We start from the raw sequence: 15,687 nt of genomic DNA, 5'->3' as shown, positions 1-15,687 counted from the left end.
AAAAATTTACATACACAGCCGATGTGCTCATACACCCTCACTGTGGGAATGGCTTTGATAACTGTGGCTGACCAAAATTTTCTGGGAAAATTACAGCTCCTATTATTAGGTAATGAGCTACCTTCTGTAACATCCAAAAGCACTTTTTTAAAGACTTGCTAGTGTTGATGCTATATGTTCTAAATTCATTTAGAAAGAAGAATACACATCAGGTTTGCAACATTTATAATAAACATTTAAGAGATCATTATCTATGTGAATAAAAATAAAATTCATAATGGTTTAAAATTCAAAAAGTAAATATGTACGAATTTTATCTTATCTTAAAAACAAAAGTTTAAAAAACCATTTTTTTTTTCTCCAGGGATGATTGAGTGCCTTTACAAGTTTTCTTACCATATTTTACATTGATACAGTGTCTAGGCATATAACATCATTAAACAGGTAGTGTTTTGTGGTTTTCCTTCTCTGTCTAATAACAACAATCATTCCAGACTCAAACCTTACAATCAAAGCAATGCCCATTTTTCCTGCCTTATTATAGTTTGGGAATGAAAAAAAAACACCTTTTACTTTTGCTTCCACATTACAAACGGTACATGAATTCATCATGTTGCTGCTTTCAAACAGGTTATGAGGAGGAAAAAAAATGATATCTTGCAAAAGCCAGAAGTGAGGTTAAGAAATTGTCTTCTACCTCAGATCTGATTTTCATTTAATCCTGTTGGAGAGCTCTCTCTTTGGTTTTCATTAAAACTATGACTTATTATTAATTTTTCTGGGTTTTCCTTCCAGCATCATGGTTCCAACGTCCAAATGCGATCCAACAGGATATAGCAGATCAGAATTGTGCACATCTTGGAAGGCGCTATTAAAAAATGAGGATGTGCACAATCCTCTGGTTTGGCTCCTTGTGATGATCACACTCTTCAGCTCTTCTCCCTCCTCCTGTAACAAAACCCTGTATCACTGTGCATTATATTACAATCCCCAGAAATGAAAAACCCTTCACATGCAAGCCAGATGGCTTGTTTTGGAGTGAGAGTCCTTTTTTTCAGACAGTTTTTCCCCTCTGCTTCCAATGCACTTCTCAGAAAAGCTCTTCCAAAACTTACTACTTCAGCTGAACTATGCAGGATCCTACACTTTCCCTCCCACGTATCTCTACTTAAACCTTCAACAGCTGAAATGACCAAAATGCCTTGAGCGTACTCCCAGTTGGGGCATTAGTACTTCCGCTTTGACCAGGCAGTCTAGGACCAGTGATGTTGTAGGGAAGAGCTTTGACTCCAAGTGCAGTGGGTTTTAGTTTCCACTCTAGCTGAGTGTCCTCTGCAGCCCTGCTGGGATTTTCCCTTTGTTCATGGGAGGTAGAGCCTTCGAAAGTGTAAAAACCTCCAACTATGGAGCACTCTCCCAGAGGGCACTGAACTGAGCCAAATTTCTGGTGGTGAGAAACTCCTTCTGCAAAGGCTTCCTGCAATGACCAAAGCCTAGACATTTATATATTTTCCTATAAAATCTGCAAGTGGTGTTGAGTAGAGCCAAATGCAGGCAAATAGTAATGGCTGTATTTATGCCCATATCTGAAATAATAATAGAAATACGAGGAATTAGATTGTACAGCTGTGGTTAACATCTCACATAATACAGAATAATCAACGGAGTATGAGAGCCCGGAAGTTTGAGCTTTTATGGAAGCCAGATGCTTCGGACAATGCATCTGGCTGGACACAGCTTTTCCCAGCTGTTCTTTTGGTTGATAAATCACATCTGTACTTAGCTGATGTATAGACACATACACACACACTTATTTAATCAAAGTTTGCTTATGTAAATGATTCCCTAAGTGTGGTTTGAAAGCCACTTGTGATCTATGACGTTCTCTCTGGTGGTCCATGGATCTGCTTCTACCACCTTGGACAAGCATCTATCACACTTCATGCTCCGATGAGTTCTGCCAACTGCTGCCTAATCATGGGTTTTCTCAAAGTTTTTCTGGGTCAATTAAAGGGTAAAAGGCAAATTCAAACTCAGAATCTGGTGCAACTGCTTCAAAGCTTTCTACGGAAAATTTTTTCTGGAAGGGATTGGGTGAAGGGTATCTTCAATCTTATTTATGTATTGAAGTGTTACTTAATACTTGAGCACCAGAAGGCAAACAGGAGAATGTAAATACATTGCATTGTTTTAAAATAGCAAAGCTGTGAGGACATCAGCTAAGTGCATTGCACAAAGTCTTAAATTGTGAGCAAACTTTAACAGCTAAGATATAAAATATAAGTATTTTCTGCATGCCGTTTTATTACGCTTCCTTGGTGCTGCCAAGCACCACACCTGTCATATGGAGTGATCAAAATTAAGAGTTAAAATAGCTTACTAGAAATTCGTTACTTCATTTTGCCCAATATGTACCACTTTAGGAACCTATAATTAAACTCAAATCACTTTCGTTGAGGGTAGTTGACTGCTGCCTGCTATTCCATAAAACCTTAACCACAATCCATTATAAAAGACTTGATCACTTTCCAAGAACCTTCTTCTGATTCCTAGCCTAAATTTATTTCATAGTTCAGCCTATATTCATTTTATAACCATTTGCTTGAGAACAGCTCTTGTTTCTTTATGTTTTTTTGTCCACACTTCTCTTCCCCCTCACTTCTGCAAAGAGAATGATATTCCTTCTGAGCCTGTGCTGCCATTTTGTTTAAAAAGTCAAATTATTTTAGTTTCTTTTTAAATCACAAACTCTTGATTACTCCTCTTGCAGTTCTGGCGCATCCTTCTGCATGTTGGGGGAAGAATTATAGCAGTAAACGCAATTTTAGAGAAATTTCTAGGCTAGAATTCCATAAAGTTTTACTGGAATGTGCATTTAAGACTCAAGGAGAAAAATCACTTACCACATGTTGGAACATCTTCTTCAGCTGATGAGGTCTGTTCATCTGTTGATGGCTTTTTCTTTCCTAAACCAATGATCTTCGTTATTTTTTTCCCCGTTACCTTAGTCACAGTGCCTTTGGCTTCTGTTTTTGAACTTTTTTTCCTCTTCACTATTAAGAAAGCAAAAGTTTGTATTAAACTGTGTTTACCCTAACCGATGAATAGAGAAAACCTGAATAAAAACAGAAGTTCAGACAAAAATATCCTGTGCAAGATGAACATTTGTACAAAGGTTGAAGACTGCAATGAGATAAACTTTATACGCCCTCTCTAATAACCTCTGTGTTGTAAAAATCATGGCATTCTGAAGGATAATAAAAACAAAAATCAAGCTTCTAATTTTATTTAATCTAATCAAGCTGCAAGTCTCTTTCCACAGCAGTCATCATCTAATTTATTAGTGTGACTGAGGTACCTGCAAATAAACTTAGCTCATACACACAACACTAAAAATCCAGTCATATATTTCTTCATGGTTCCTAAACATTTTCCTCAAAATACCTCAACAATTAAGAGCACAAAATAAGACAGAACATGCTTGCCTAGCAAAAATACTATGTATGATTAGGTTAAGATATCACAATGGACACTTTAAAAAGACTCATAAATGAACTACTAACAGTTAAATTAGTGGGGTCAATATAAGCATTGGATGGCTAGAATTTGTCATCTTCTGTGATCATGAGGGCTTGGAAAGAAAAAGCTCTGCTGAAAAGAGGTATTTTGCTAATATCCAGTCTATGCTTCCATTACCTTCACACAATACTAGTTGTATTACAACTCTGTGCACTGAGGCATTTTGAGTTGCTGATTGTAATATGGCAAGGACTACGGATATAATTTTTAAAAGTGCCTACCTGACTACAATCCTATCAAGTTTTCCTAAAAAAAGTTTCTAAGATCAAACAGATTCAGAAAAAACAGACCTTTTATTTGCAAAACAGAACAAACAAAATAAACTTCAGAAATTGCATTCAGTGGCCTCAACTAGATTCCATCAACAGAGCAAAAGTCTCTCTGATAACTGACAAGGCAGCAAAAACTTTCAACTTGCCCCGAGACATAATTTTGATGAACAGTACATTTAAAATAGTTACTGACTGAGCTGCTCTATCTTTATCCCTGACATATCAATTCCTTCTGCAACAGGGAACATTCAGTGGTTATGGACTCGCATAAAGTAAGAGGAAAAATGGACAAAATGTATGAATTGATGAACTGGCAAGAAAAATGCACAGAAAACAGAGAAGTAGTTTGGGATTCACCATGGGATAATTTATCACATTCCGTTTAATTGTTAGCAATCATGGAACATTATGTAGAAATTGTATCTGTAGCCAAGACTGTACAAAGCTGAGGGGGAACGGCAGCTCTGCAGGTGCCGATAGTCGCTCCCCAGCCAACTCCAACACGCTGACGTGTGTGCACAAGCAAAGGTCTAATTCTCTCTTTTCAAGGGAAGGGTGTTCACAACTTCTACTGTGCTCTCTAAACATGGCAACGATTTCCCTTGTTGGAGGGAGGATGGCCACCCTTCCCATGTGCTCATAAACCCTGGCTGGGGAGGCAACCTGAGCACAGCACCTGCCCTCAGACAGGTTTCCATCCCACACACCAGCAGTCAACAGCTGGCTGTGGCTGTTGAGGGGGAGGAGATGAAAAGCATAGAAAAAAGACAGAGACTGAGAAAACCTCATTTCTCTGAAACAGAAGCCTAAAGGAATCATTCCCACAAGCATGAACAGACAGTGGGACAAGCCCATTTCAGTGTTAGTTTTTCTGTCTTGTCTTCCCTCCACATTGCTGTTTTTCTCTCCTGCAGAACTGAGAGGCAGCAGAAATAAGGACTTCATGACCTAATCTCTTCGAGTTTAAAGAATATACTGATTGCCCAGTTGCCAGTGATTTTTTTTCCCCCACAAAAGCCCTTTCTTCTCATTTCCTTTCCCACAGAAAAGTGAACAGCTGGTAAAGGGCAGAGCAGAGGCTCGCAGTGGGTGCCAGCTGGAGATGACCATTTTCTGAAGCCTCTCTTCCCAAGAACTCCCTTAAATGTTTCCTATCAATTATTTTAAAAATAGCATAACTTCATCCAGGACCCTAAAAATGATGCCAGGCAGACTTCATTCCTCTTGCAGTCACTAATGCCCATTGTCTTTACTACTACATACTGAAGGTCAATTTTCAAAAGCAGCTGGTATTTTAAATGACTCTCTTTGAGGCTTCTGAGCTGGGCTGCTTTTCCAGCAACACATGCTCCATCATACCTCCCACAAGGTATCTGAGACACCAGGTACTTCTAGACATCGTGGTCAGCACAGGTTTTGGGTCACAGATGCTTCTCAGCAGGTTTCAGAGATTAAAATGGTATTGAGTTTTATGAAAGCTTAGTAAAAGATTTTATAAGGTGAAATCTAAAAATGTACCACAACTTTCAGAAACCACAAAACCCGATGTTGTTCGAAACTGATGGGTATGTCAGAGATCTGTATAGCCAGGAAACGCTGTAAAATGACCCAGGTAGAAGATAGAGGAAATGAGTCAAAAGGCGAGACAGTTCTGGCACCAAGGCCAGTATTGACATTGTGCTCACTGCAGCTCATGTTACCCTTCATTTAACAGCTGCAGAAAAATGTCTTATCTAAACCATACCATTGCTACATGGCAAGTTAATGAAATCAGAAAATTTCTTCTGCTTTGGGGAGGAGGGAAGGGGATGGGTAAGAGAGCACAGAGGTTGAGGGGATTGAGTGTATTAGATGTAACTCAGACAGAACTCCCTCTGGGTTTGGGATTTGCCTTTCTTAGATTATAAGGACTACAGAACATGCATGGCTCCTAAATAGCATATGCAAAATTATATACATATGTACTCACAAACCCACTGATATTGCATTATCATATACCTTTAATTATGTTAATATAAATAATCATACATAATAGTTTATGTATAAAGGTATCTGTGTATACACACACATATATAAACAGAATATATGTGTATACATACATATGCATATATATATATATATATATCTCAACAGATCACAGAATCACAGAATATGCCAAGTTGGATGGGACCCACAAGGATCATTGAATCCCACCATGTGCCTCAGAGTGTCATCCAAATGCTCCTTGAACTCTGTCAGGCTTGGTGCTGCGACCACTTCCCTGGGGAGCCGGTTCCAGCACCCACCCACCCTCTGGGTGAAGAACCTTTTTCTAATATCCAACCTAAATCTCCACTGACACAACTTCAGGCCATTCCCTTGGGTCCTGTCACTGGTCATATTTATATAATATGCATGATTCTTTTCTTCTAGTATTCAACGATAGTTTTTTTCCTTAGAAGTTGTACATCTACAGCTTATGTTGCCACTATACAGTTACTAAAAAAACCTGTTAGTTGCCTATAGTGGTCGCCCAAGCTCCGAAAAACTTCCTTTGAACACAGAAAAGGCAAAGTCAAAATTTCTATATTCTATTTGCTTATACAAGTTTTATTGATTATATCAGCACAATAACATCAAATGCCTTCTCTTACTGCAAAAATTTAAGGATTCATTCTTGACATAATTCAGATTTCAAGTTAAACTGAATCCTGAAAAACTTTACTGCCTATTTTGAAAAGACAAAAGCCAGGTATTTCACTACCCGACACTCCCTATATGTACATATCACTGACACCAAACATCTCCGGATCTGAGACGTACCTTGTTCTTTCCCATTGCACACAGCAGCAATGCCATTTTCCACAGCACCCTCCCCATCTGAGCTCGGCCTCTCGAATGACAACTTCTGCAGGGGCAAGTAGATTAGTTGACATAAAATGTTTGCACCTTCATCAAATCAAGTGTCATCAGTCAATTTAAAAGTATGCTTACTATGAAATAAAACATGTTTCAAGCTCTCGTTCATTTGGAAGAGAAATAGAAGATAATAAAAACTTTGGTTTTAGAGGCTTTAGAAGATTAACAGAAATAACAAAATAGTCTATATTTGAAATTCACAATATATTTTAATTAATTTCTAGATTCTAAATGTTGCAATAAAGAATAACATGGATCAGATAAGAATAAGGTAAAAATTGTATCTTTAAATAATGCTTCATATATGCATTTGCAATTACAACTTCTCAGCAAATAGTGCATTCCTACAAGGTGCTTTCAATATGTCCAAAAAAGAGACTTTTGAAATAAACTTTTAGCACTGATTATTTTGTAATGGTTGTGCATGAGATATGGGATGAGGCAGATAGAGTTTATGCCAGCACAGTTTTGGTGACCAAATTACTCATGAGTGGTGAAGCCACAAAGAAGATGTGTAGATTATCACAAAAAGGAATGAATGAGAAATTTTGTTACACCTTCTTATAGCATGCATTTTAGAAAAACACTATTTTACAACATTTTCAACTACTTTGTCAATACTGTGCTGGTATGTGCAAGTATGCAAACACAACAGCTTTTGCCTGTGAATCCACGAAGTCTGAACTGTCCTGGAACACGCTTTGCTCTTGGTTTCCCAGGTGCAAAGTAACATAATGCCACTGACAGTGACACACTGCCACCAGAAGGGTGAATCTTGCCATTAGGAGTTCAATGATGAAACCTTTGTCAGAGGGATTTTTTAAGCAGGGTCTGCAGAGGGATTTGCTGACATGGATGCCATAATGGAGCAGGGCCTTAAACTGGTGCTGGTAATGTACTGATCATTCACTGCAAAGCTGCTCACTTTCCTAATTCTTGCTCTCACATCCTGCTGAGTCAAGGCAGCAGAGACAATCACATGTGAATAGTCAAGTTTCTGTATTGAGACATGAATGCTTGAAATGGTTTGCCAAAACAGTAACCTCAGCATGCCCAGGGAGCTCTTACACAATTCCCCAAAATGAGACTTCCCCTTAAAACTTTTGTATAATCTTCAGCTATTCTTCCCCAAGAGTAACACCCCTGCTTGCTCTTTGCATTGGATGGAGAGCATCTCTGCATTCCAGCACACACATCAGACCCGCTTAGTCTGCACCCCTCTGTGGCTGAAGAAAAGCTGGATACGAGTCAGTCTACTGGTTGTTCGTGGCTAAATGAACTTACATGGCAGAAACCTCAACTCTGTAGGATATGTGCACACATACAAACAAACAAAAACAACACAGGGGACCATGTGCCTGTAACAGCAACACAAGTCAGCAAGTATTTACATCCAGTGCCCACCAGTGTCTCTTTAAGTAATCATAAGGGATTTTTTTATTCACCATTTTGATAACTTTACCTTTTCTAGCTCCGTCTTGTGTACTGGAGAACTAGACAATGGCCCATCAGAGTCTACAGCTCCTGTACAGTTGCTGCAAACATCTTTTATAACCTTAGGAGACAAGGTAAAACTTATTAATTATTAATAAAATACAAATCAGAGTAATTATATATGAATGTGAAGGGAGATGGGAAGGAGAATCACACAGACATTTACTAGGCTGGCAGGTGTCAGACAGGCTGCCACTACAACAACTTCTCCACACTCCCTCCCTAAGTCATTTTATGTATGACCTGGAGAAAACATAATGGCTGGAGGTGGAAGGTTTCAGTTTCTAGACAAACTAAGCTTCAAGGTTCTCCCACGTAAAGAAACCAATACCAGTGCTGATTTCCATGTGCTAGTTTTGCAGTGTGGTGTCAGCTGACACCACCAAACTAATTTCATTACAATGATGAAAAAGTGGGATAAAATGCAAGGTCCCTCAAGACAATGGAGAAGAGTTTTGCATAATATACTACACAGATGCTCATTTTTTGCTGTCGGAGAACTAATGAAATGCTGATCAACTGAGAGTTAATACTGCACAGTGGTATTTCGTGGCATGTTTGTATTATACCTGCACATTAACTTAGAGGTATAGGTCAAAGTAATTGTAAAGTGTTTGTAGAAAATGGAAATTTCTCTGTTTTTAAAAGTCAAAGAAAAATCTAGAACTTGGAATTTACTGATATCTTGGTAGAATCTGAATGACCTAAAAACCTGAAATGATATAAATGTAAAAATACATGATGAGTAAAGATGCTTGATGATTCCCCACGGACATAGCTAAGGTTTTTATCTCTTGTGAAGTTACCACCAGTCCATTAACAGCCTGAAAATGCTTGTGCTGATGGGAATAGAGCCTCGATCCAGACTCATGCTGAGGCGGTGCTGAGCTATACCATGCTGATAACAGCCCTGCAGCCACCCAAGGACATCAAAGCCAAGAGAGGTACAAAAGGAAACATCACCACTAGAGATGCAAACTTTCCCTTTTACATGTACTCCAGCATGTTTACACATCCAGCTCCTCCCTTTACACTGTTTACAGCAAGCCCAGTTAGCAAAGAGAAGGATGTGCCCTGAGAACATCTCATTTCAGGAAAAGTAGCAATTAGCTAACTGTCAAAATCCAGACTTTTTTCAAGAAGAGAAAAAGCAAATCGATAAAAAATGCCTTTTTAGTTTCAAACTGAACAATTTTGATATGGAAACTATTAAAATGCTGAAGATGGCATCAAATGGTCCTTTCACCATACTTAAGTTCCCCTTAAGAGTGAAGCTAAAACAAATCAAATGTTTATGGGCTTACAAAGACCCTGTTGCTACTCAGGAGCACACTGTAAATTATAGGCATTATATGCTATAAGGAAAGGAAGAGCACCAGCCCCATTTTACAGAGGGAGAACCCAGGAACAAAAGAAAGATTAAATAATTCATTCAATGACACATAAAAAATCTAAGCAAAACCGGAAAACAAACTTACACTTTTATTTCTGAGCTAGTATCTTAAAACACTTCAGCATCCTTTCTTGACTGTCTGAACTTCCCTATATTTTGCTTCAGAAGCCCAGTATTTCATAGCACTTGGCATCCTTTGTAACAGAAAATTTAGATAGATCTGTTGCAGAGCATTTGCACTGTTAACATATCCCTGAATATGTTATGAGTATGTTATGGATATGAGTTAAACATATCCCTGAATTCCTCAAAATCATAAGAATTTTTTTCATGTGTGTCGTTTTATTTTCAACTGCTGGTCTTCAGTATGGTGTAAATACACTGCTGTTTTCTTTCTAGAGAAATGTGTTTGTACAGTTTCCGGGAACATTCATTTCTGTCTCCTGAATGACCCTGATTCAATGGCTCATGTTTTCAGCATCTGCTCACACCACACAGTTAGTTAATTTTGGCAAAGGCAGATAGTAATGGGAGTTACAGACAGAACAGAGGGAAATGATTTGGCAGCACTAACTAAATAGTATGTGCAAAGTCATGCACTCAAGTAAATCCGGTTCTTATCGTACCCCACATATTTAAGGAGAAGTTGAAGTGTTTAATTGGGTTGTAATTAAATTTTGATTAAAAAAAATGAAACATTATCAAGAGGGAGCTGGTGGTAGGATCTGAAGTAAACGCATATTCAAGGGTCCAACACTTCATTTGGGTTCAAGAGGTTCACTGGCAAAGACTTGCTCATCACCTTCTATGTGCAGTATAATTGTGTTCAATGCACAACATAAAATTCATTCTTCTACAGCTCACCAGGATGAAATGTCTTTAATATATAATGGTTGGCTGGATGCACTTTCTATAATTATGTTTGCAGACAGCTGCCATTATAAATCTGGTTTTCACATGTATATAGCTTTAGCTCAAAATTTTAAGTATAAAGCATTCCACCGGTATTGCCAACTTGCATAATTTCAATCACAAGACTCAAAAGTTCTCATCAGTTTTTTCTATGTTCCATCTCCTGGAGTCATCTGAAAACAAAAGATCACTATTTTCATCAATACACTGCAAATACCCCATTAACAGTTAAAGTTTTCTCACTCATTAGAGAAGGGAAATAATTCTCTTTTTCTCACCACAAATGCTTTTGTACACTACATATACACACAGAGAGGCTGATCTGCCAGGAAAATCAAATTGAGATCATAAACAGGCTATCTATTCAAATATTTAAAATTTATGAGCAAATGCAGTCAGAAAACTGAAGACCTTTCATTTCTTTGGATAGCCTCAAAACTAAATATATTTAAAATATATTTAAAATAATCTTCAAGAATTTTACGTACCACAATTACCATTACAATGTTACAATTAGCAGACTTCAGAACTGCCTCTTTCAAATACAGACTTGGAAAAACCTTGTGCATTATTATCCCTTATTTATAGAACTATAGAATTGTTTAGGTTGGAAAAGACCCCTAAGACAATCGAGTTCAACCATTAACCTAGCACTGCCAAGTCCACCACTAAACCATGTCCCAAAGTGCCACATCTACCAGTCTTTTAAATATCTCCAGGGATTGTGACTGCACCACTTTGCCGGGCAGCCTGTTCCAGTGCTTGACAACACTTTCAGTGAAGAAATTTTTCATAATGTCCAATCTAAACCTCCCCTGGTGGAACCTGAAGCTGTTTGCTCTTGTCCTGTCACTTGTTACCTGGGAGAAGAGTTCAACTCCCACCTTGCTACAAGCTCCTTTCAGGGAGTTGTAGGTAGTGAGAAGGTCCCCCCTGAGCCTCCTTTTCTCTAGGCGGAGCCCCCTCAGCTCCCTCAGTCACTCCTCATAAGACTTGGGCTCTAGACCTTGAATCCCTAGCTGGATCAGGATACATATCTGAGTATGGCATTGAGTGCAGTGACATGAGGCACAGAAGGAAAATATTTGCACGTAGAAAGATGAAAAGATTCCCTGCCCTGAGCCATTGACAATAGTGAAGTCAGTGGAATTTCTGCCACATGGTGTGTCTGGAATATTTCTCTCTTTAAAAAAATCTTACTACACAACACTAACATTTACTATAAAAACCTCATACCTGCATTCACCTGCAAATTTCTATAATTCTTGTATCTTATTTTAAATGACACCAGGACTGGAGGCAAAATACTTATCCTACATTTTTTCTTTCTACATGCAAAGTCAGAAGAAACAAATTAGATTCTTCTGGTTGCTTTAAAGATCCAAGCTCCAGACAAGAAGCACTGGCTCTGCAGTAAAACCAGAAAGCCAGCTGCTTCCCAGCCAGCTCCTGACACACAGAAACTAAACAAATTCTGAGTAAAAGTACATTTGTAGATAGTTTATTGTTGTTGATCTCTTTGGGATCTGATAAGGAAAAGTTGTCCTGCCCTCCAGAAGCATGCAGACCTCTCTCCTGGTGGATACCATTGGACGAATTCAGGCTACAGACTGCCCTTACCATAAGGATGTGATTACAGAACCTTATTTTGTCTGTGTTTTCATGAAACTCACAGGAGAAGTTCACAATTTTAATACCTTCAAGTTCAAGGTATAAAGCTGACAGCCTGACTGCACATTTACTTTACTCTCTGTAACCAGGCCAGAAATGCATCCAGCCACCACTACCCACATGTTTTGCAAATGTTGGAATTGCTAGAAATGGGACAGGCTGTATCCCCTGGCTTTGTCCTTTAACTCTGAAAATATGAACTTGCTAAAGCTGAAATCTGCTTAAGCACAACACAGCAGAGGGAAAAGGGTTTGGCTCCAGACGTAAGCCAGGATTTCTCATTCTTGAAATGCACCTTTCTAATTGCTGGAACAGTGCTGACTTTCTGGAACTCTGTCATTTTGGTGTGATTAGCTTCTCATTTTCTCTCTCAAGTGGATCCTTATAAACTATATGTGTTAGTGTCAATCTCCTCCTCCTTAAGAGAGCAGTAAAATTCTCCTACTGTTTTGCAGAGAAGAAACGCCCCAAGAAGTTTACCTAGAAGAAAATCTAGGCAGGAAAGGCAGAAATTATTTCCAACATAATCTGTGCTTTAAGTCTCAAAAAGAAACCGCCTTTACCTTCTGTACTGGAAATTATTCTCAAGCATCCATTAGCCTGAAAAGATTAATCTTTCTGCCTTACTGCCATTTGTCTGAGCAAAGTGAGGATGAGATTCTGGCACACTAGCAGCCAGCAAACCTATCTTTAGTGCCTGTGTATCCCCTTAAAAATACTTTTCTGACTTACTCAACCAAGACAACCCCTGTATCATTTCTCCTGCGATATTACCATGAAGTCTATTGCCATATATGGCCACTGGATCAGGCAGAGCCCAGGGAAGGAGGTGCTGGGTGGATGGGGAGGGTGGCTTGGAGGCACTGCTGCTGCAAGGGCAGAGGCACCCTGGACAAGGGGAGCTGCATCCCCAGGTTGGGTAGTGTGGAGATGCAGATATCACTTTAGGGTGTAGATCTAAGCTAAGTATCATTTAAATAATTTTCCACCTGAAGCTGTGAGTAGGAGAGAGGAGAAATAGTAGTGGTGAAAGCAGGGATCAAATCTCAGCCCTCCTGGGTGCTACTCTGACACATGCTACAACTTGTATTTGTGATTTTAGCCAGGAAATCCAAAGAAAACTTATCACTGAGAAAACAAGTAAATAAACAAGCTTGTGGTTCTGGATTCATGGGTGGTTTGGTTGGGGTTTTTTTAGTTTACATATACATAATTTTTTAAAAGAAATGTATTGTTTTCGATGGTGCTGGTCACACACACACGCAGACACTGGTTCATAGCCAAGTTGGACTCCTCTGGCTCTGTCAAATTCCACTGTCTGAGTACTGCAGACTGGTCAAAGATCCCACACACAGCTCGGTCTGTCACCTCTACAGGTGAGGTCCTAAATAACGCTTATGCAAACTTACTGACCTTGCTATGACTTGAACTGAAGTATTTCAAACCATCTGTTAGAGACAACAGCAGTGTAAGTCCTAGGAGGTTTAATTTAGATCGCACAGCCTTCACTGCTGGTGATGATGTACAGTGAAGAAAGAACTCAGCCCGACTGTCTTGGGACACAGTACATTAAGTCACTTATAAACTAACAAACACTGCACGGAACTCACTGGTACGGAGTATGCATCCCCAAACACATTTTCTACTCAGTTTTAAGGCTTGATCATTTAGCACTTGACTCTACTCAGCTACAAAATGAAGATAATAACCTCTTTGGGGAACATTACATAAGCCAAGAAAGAAATGTTTGAAGTGTTGAGATCTCTAGCTGGAAATTCCCATAGAAAGTAAAATCAGCCACATAATGTTTACAGTTACAGGTTCAATTTTGTGCTGATTTAAACTGGCTAAAGAATAGCACTGTCAGTAGTTTACTCTTCAGTACAACTCAGCCCACATTAAGATTAGAAACCAGAAACTACTTGACTCCCCTCACTAAACTCAGGGCAGTGAAAAAAAGATGTTTACAAATACTTTTATGAGAGACAACATGCAGTTAATCAGAGACTAAAACTGTGTAGGACAACCAGATAAAGAGCCCTACAAGGAGTGTTGCAGGGTCTTTGGATGACTGGATACAGTCACAACCATGATTTTACTCTCTCTTTAGGGCAAAACATTCCCCCTTATTACAACAAGTTCAGAACTGACTGAGCGTTGTCAAAATGATATATGAAGAAATGTCTCCTTATGCCTGGAAGATTCGCTGCTCAATTACAGACCCTCATCTGAAGAGATTGCTGCACAATGGCTGCACACCACAAAATGAAGAGAAGTTAACAAAGGGTGCCTAACATGGGGAAAAACGAAAATCAAGGCCAGAATGTCAAAATGATAGATTACCTCTCATGCATGATAAATCAGAAATACATTTTTGCAGGAGGAATGCTAAGAGAAAGAGAAGGCCTTGGGATCAGAAACCATGACCATTTCCTTCTACTGGTCTTCTACAACAAGCTCCTTCAGAACTTAATTTCTTTGGCACCCATGTATTTTTGAGAGCAGTTTTCTGTGGCCTAGTCTGAAGGTTCTGCACACAGAACACATTCATCTGTACGAATGAAGCCACTAAACAAGCATCTTCCTATAATGTCAAGTTCTTACTAGTCCTTTTATTTTTAATGCAGCATTTCCCAGGGATGCTGACAAATAAGTGTAGTTTCTGTTGGATGTGCTGAGACAAACAGGAAAATTTCAGACCTTACTAGACCACAAAAGCGCACACAGATGCACATATACTGAAGCACATATGGAAAAAGCTCATTTTTGGGTCAGAGTGTGTAACTGCACACATTTTGCAACGTACATTTTTGTGGGAACATTTTAGGACTCAAGACTGGAAAATTCCATCACTTTATGTTGCCCACCATATTACTGAGATGATCTCAGCTCTAGCCTGAATTTCTGCTAGCTTCATTCCTTGCTCTGAAGTCTTGACAGGCTCTTTGGTGACATCAGTTATCTTTTTTCATCAAGCATTTGCTAGCTGGTAAAACTGAAACTCCCTTTGTGGTTTCCAGTCTAGACTTAAATTTGCACTAGGTTCATCAGCTGGGGTGGTTTTTTTGGTGTCATCTTTACAAAAAAAACCGTCTAAAATATTGTGCATCTATTTAGAATTTGTCTTCCAATAGATACTTTAAAATTATTTACTTAATAAACATATTTTATACTGATTACATCTGAATTGAAAAAAAAATCATTTGGTTTAGCTTTCAAACAACAATCTGGCCTCCAAAGCCATTTTGAGCTTTTCAGGATCAAAAGTAAGGTTTTAATTTGACACTTAACATATGAATTCACAAGAACCCATTGCTCCTGGGTGATAACCCGCCTCAACTGGCACATACTGGTACAATATCTTTACCAAGAAGGTATCTTATGAATTAGAAATGTGGTTGCAGAGTCCTTTCTCATTGTCAGCTTCTGGATCTACCCAGAAATCACACATAATAGACAGAGCACTGG

General features: G+C 38.8%; 1 protein-coding gene across 5 annotated transcripts in view; it reads right to left on the bottom strand.

Moving 5' to 3' along the window:
* Nucleotides 1-15,687, bottom strand: part of AFAP1 (actin filament associated protein 1) — a 111,240-nt gene that overhangs the window by 20,616 nt on the left and 74,937 nt on the right. For all 5 annotated transcript variants that reach the window (XM_027642918.1, XM_027642921.1, XM_027642919.1 and 2 more), the window contains 3 exons: nucleotides 8,212-8,304; nucleotides 6,654-6,738; nucleotides 2,904-3,053 (listed from right to left, as the gene is read on the bottom strand). In XM_027642918.1, the coding sequence (XP_027498719.1) occupies nucleotides 2,904-3,053; nucleotides 6,654-6,738; nucleotides 8,212-8,304 (328 nt within the window). The remainder of the gene's footprint in view (nucleotides 1-2,903; nucleotides 3,054-6,653; nucleotides 6,739-8,211; nucleotides 8,305-15,687) is intronic.

The sequence above is a fragment of the Corapipo altera genome, unplaced genomic scaffold (genome assembly GCF_003945725.1).
Source record: "Corapipo altera isolate COAL_440 unplaced genomic scaffold, ASM394572v1 22, whole genome shotgun sequence".
Lineage (NCBI taxonomy): Eukaryota > Metazoa > Chordata > Aves > Passeriformes > Pipridae > Corapipo > Corapipo altera.
Note: the sequence above shows the minus strand (reverse complement) of the source record. Positions and strands in the feature narration are given on the sequence as shown.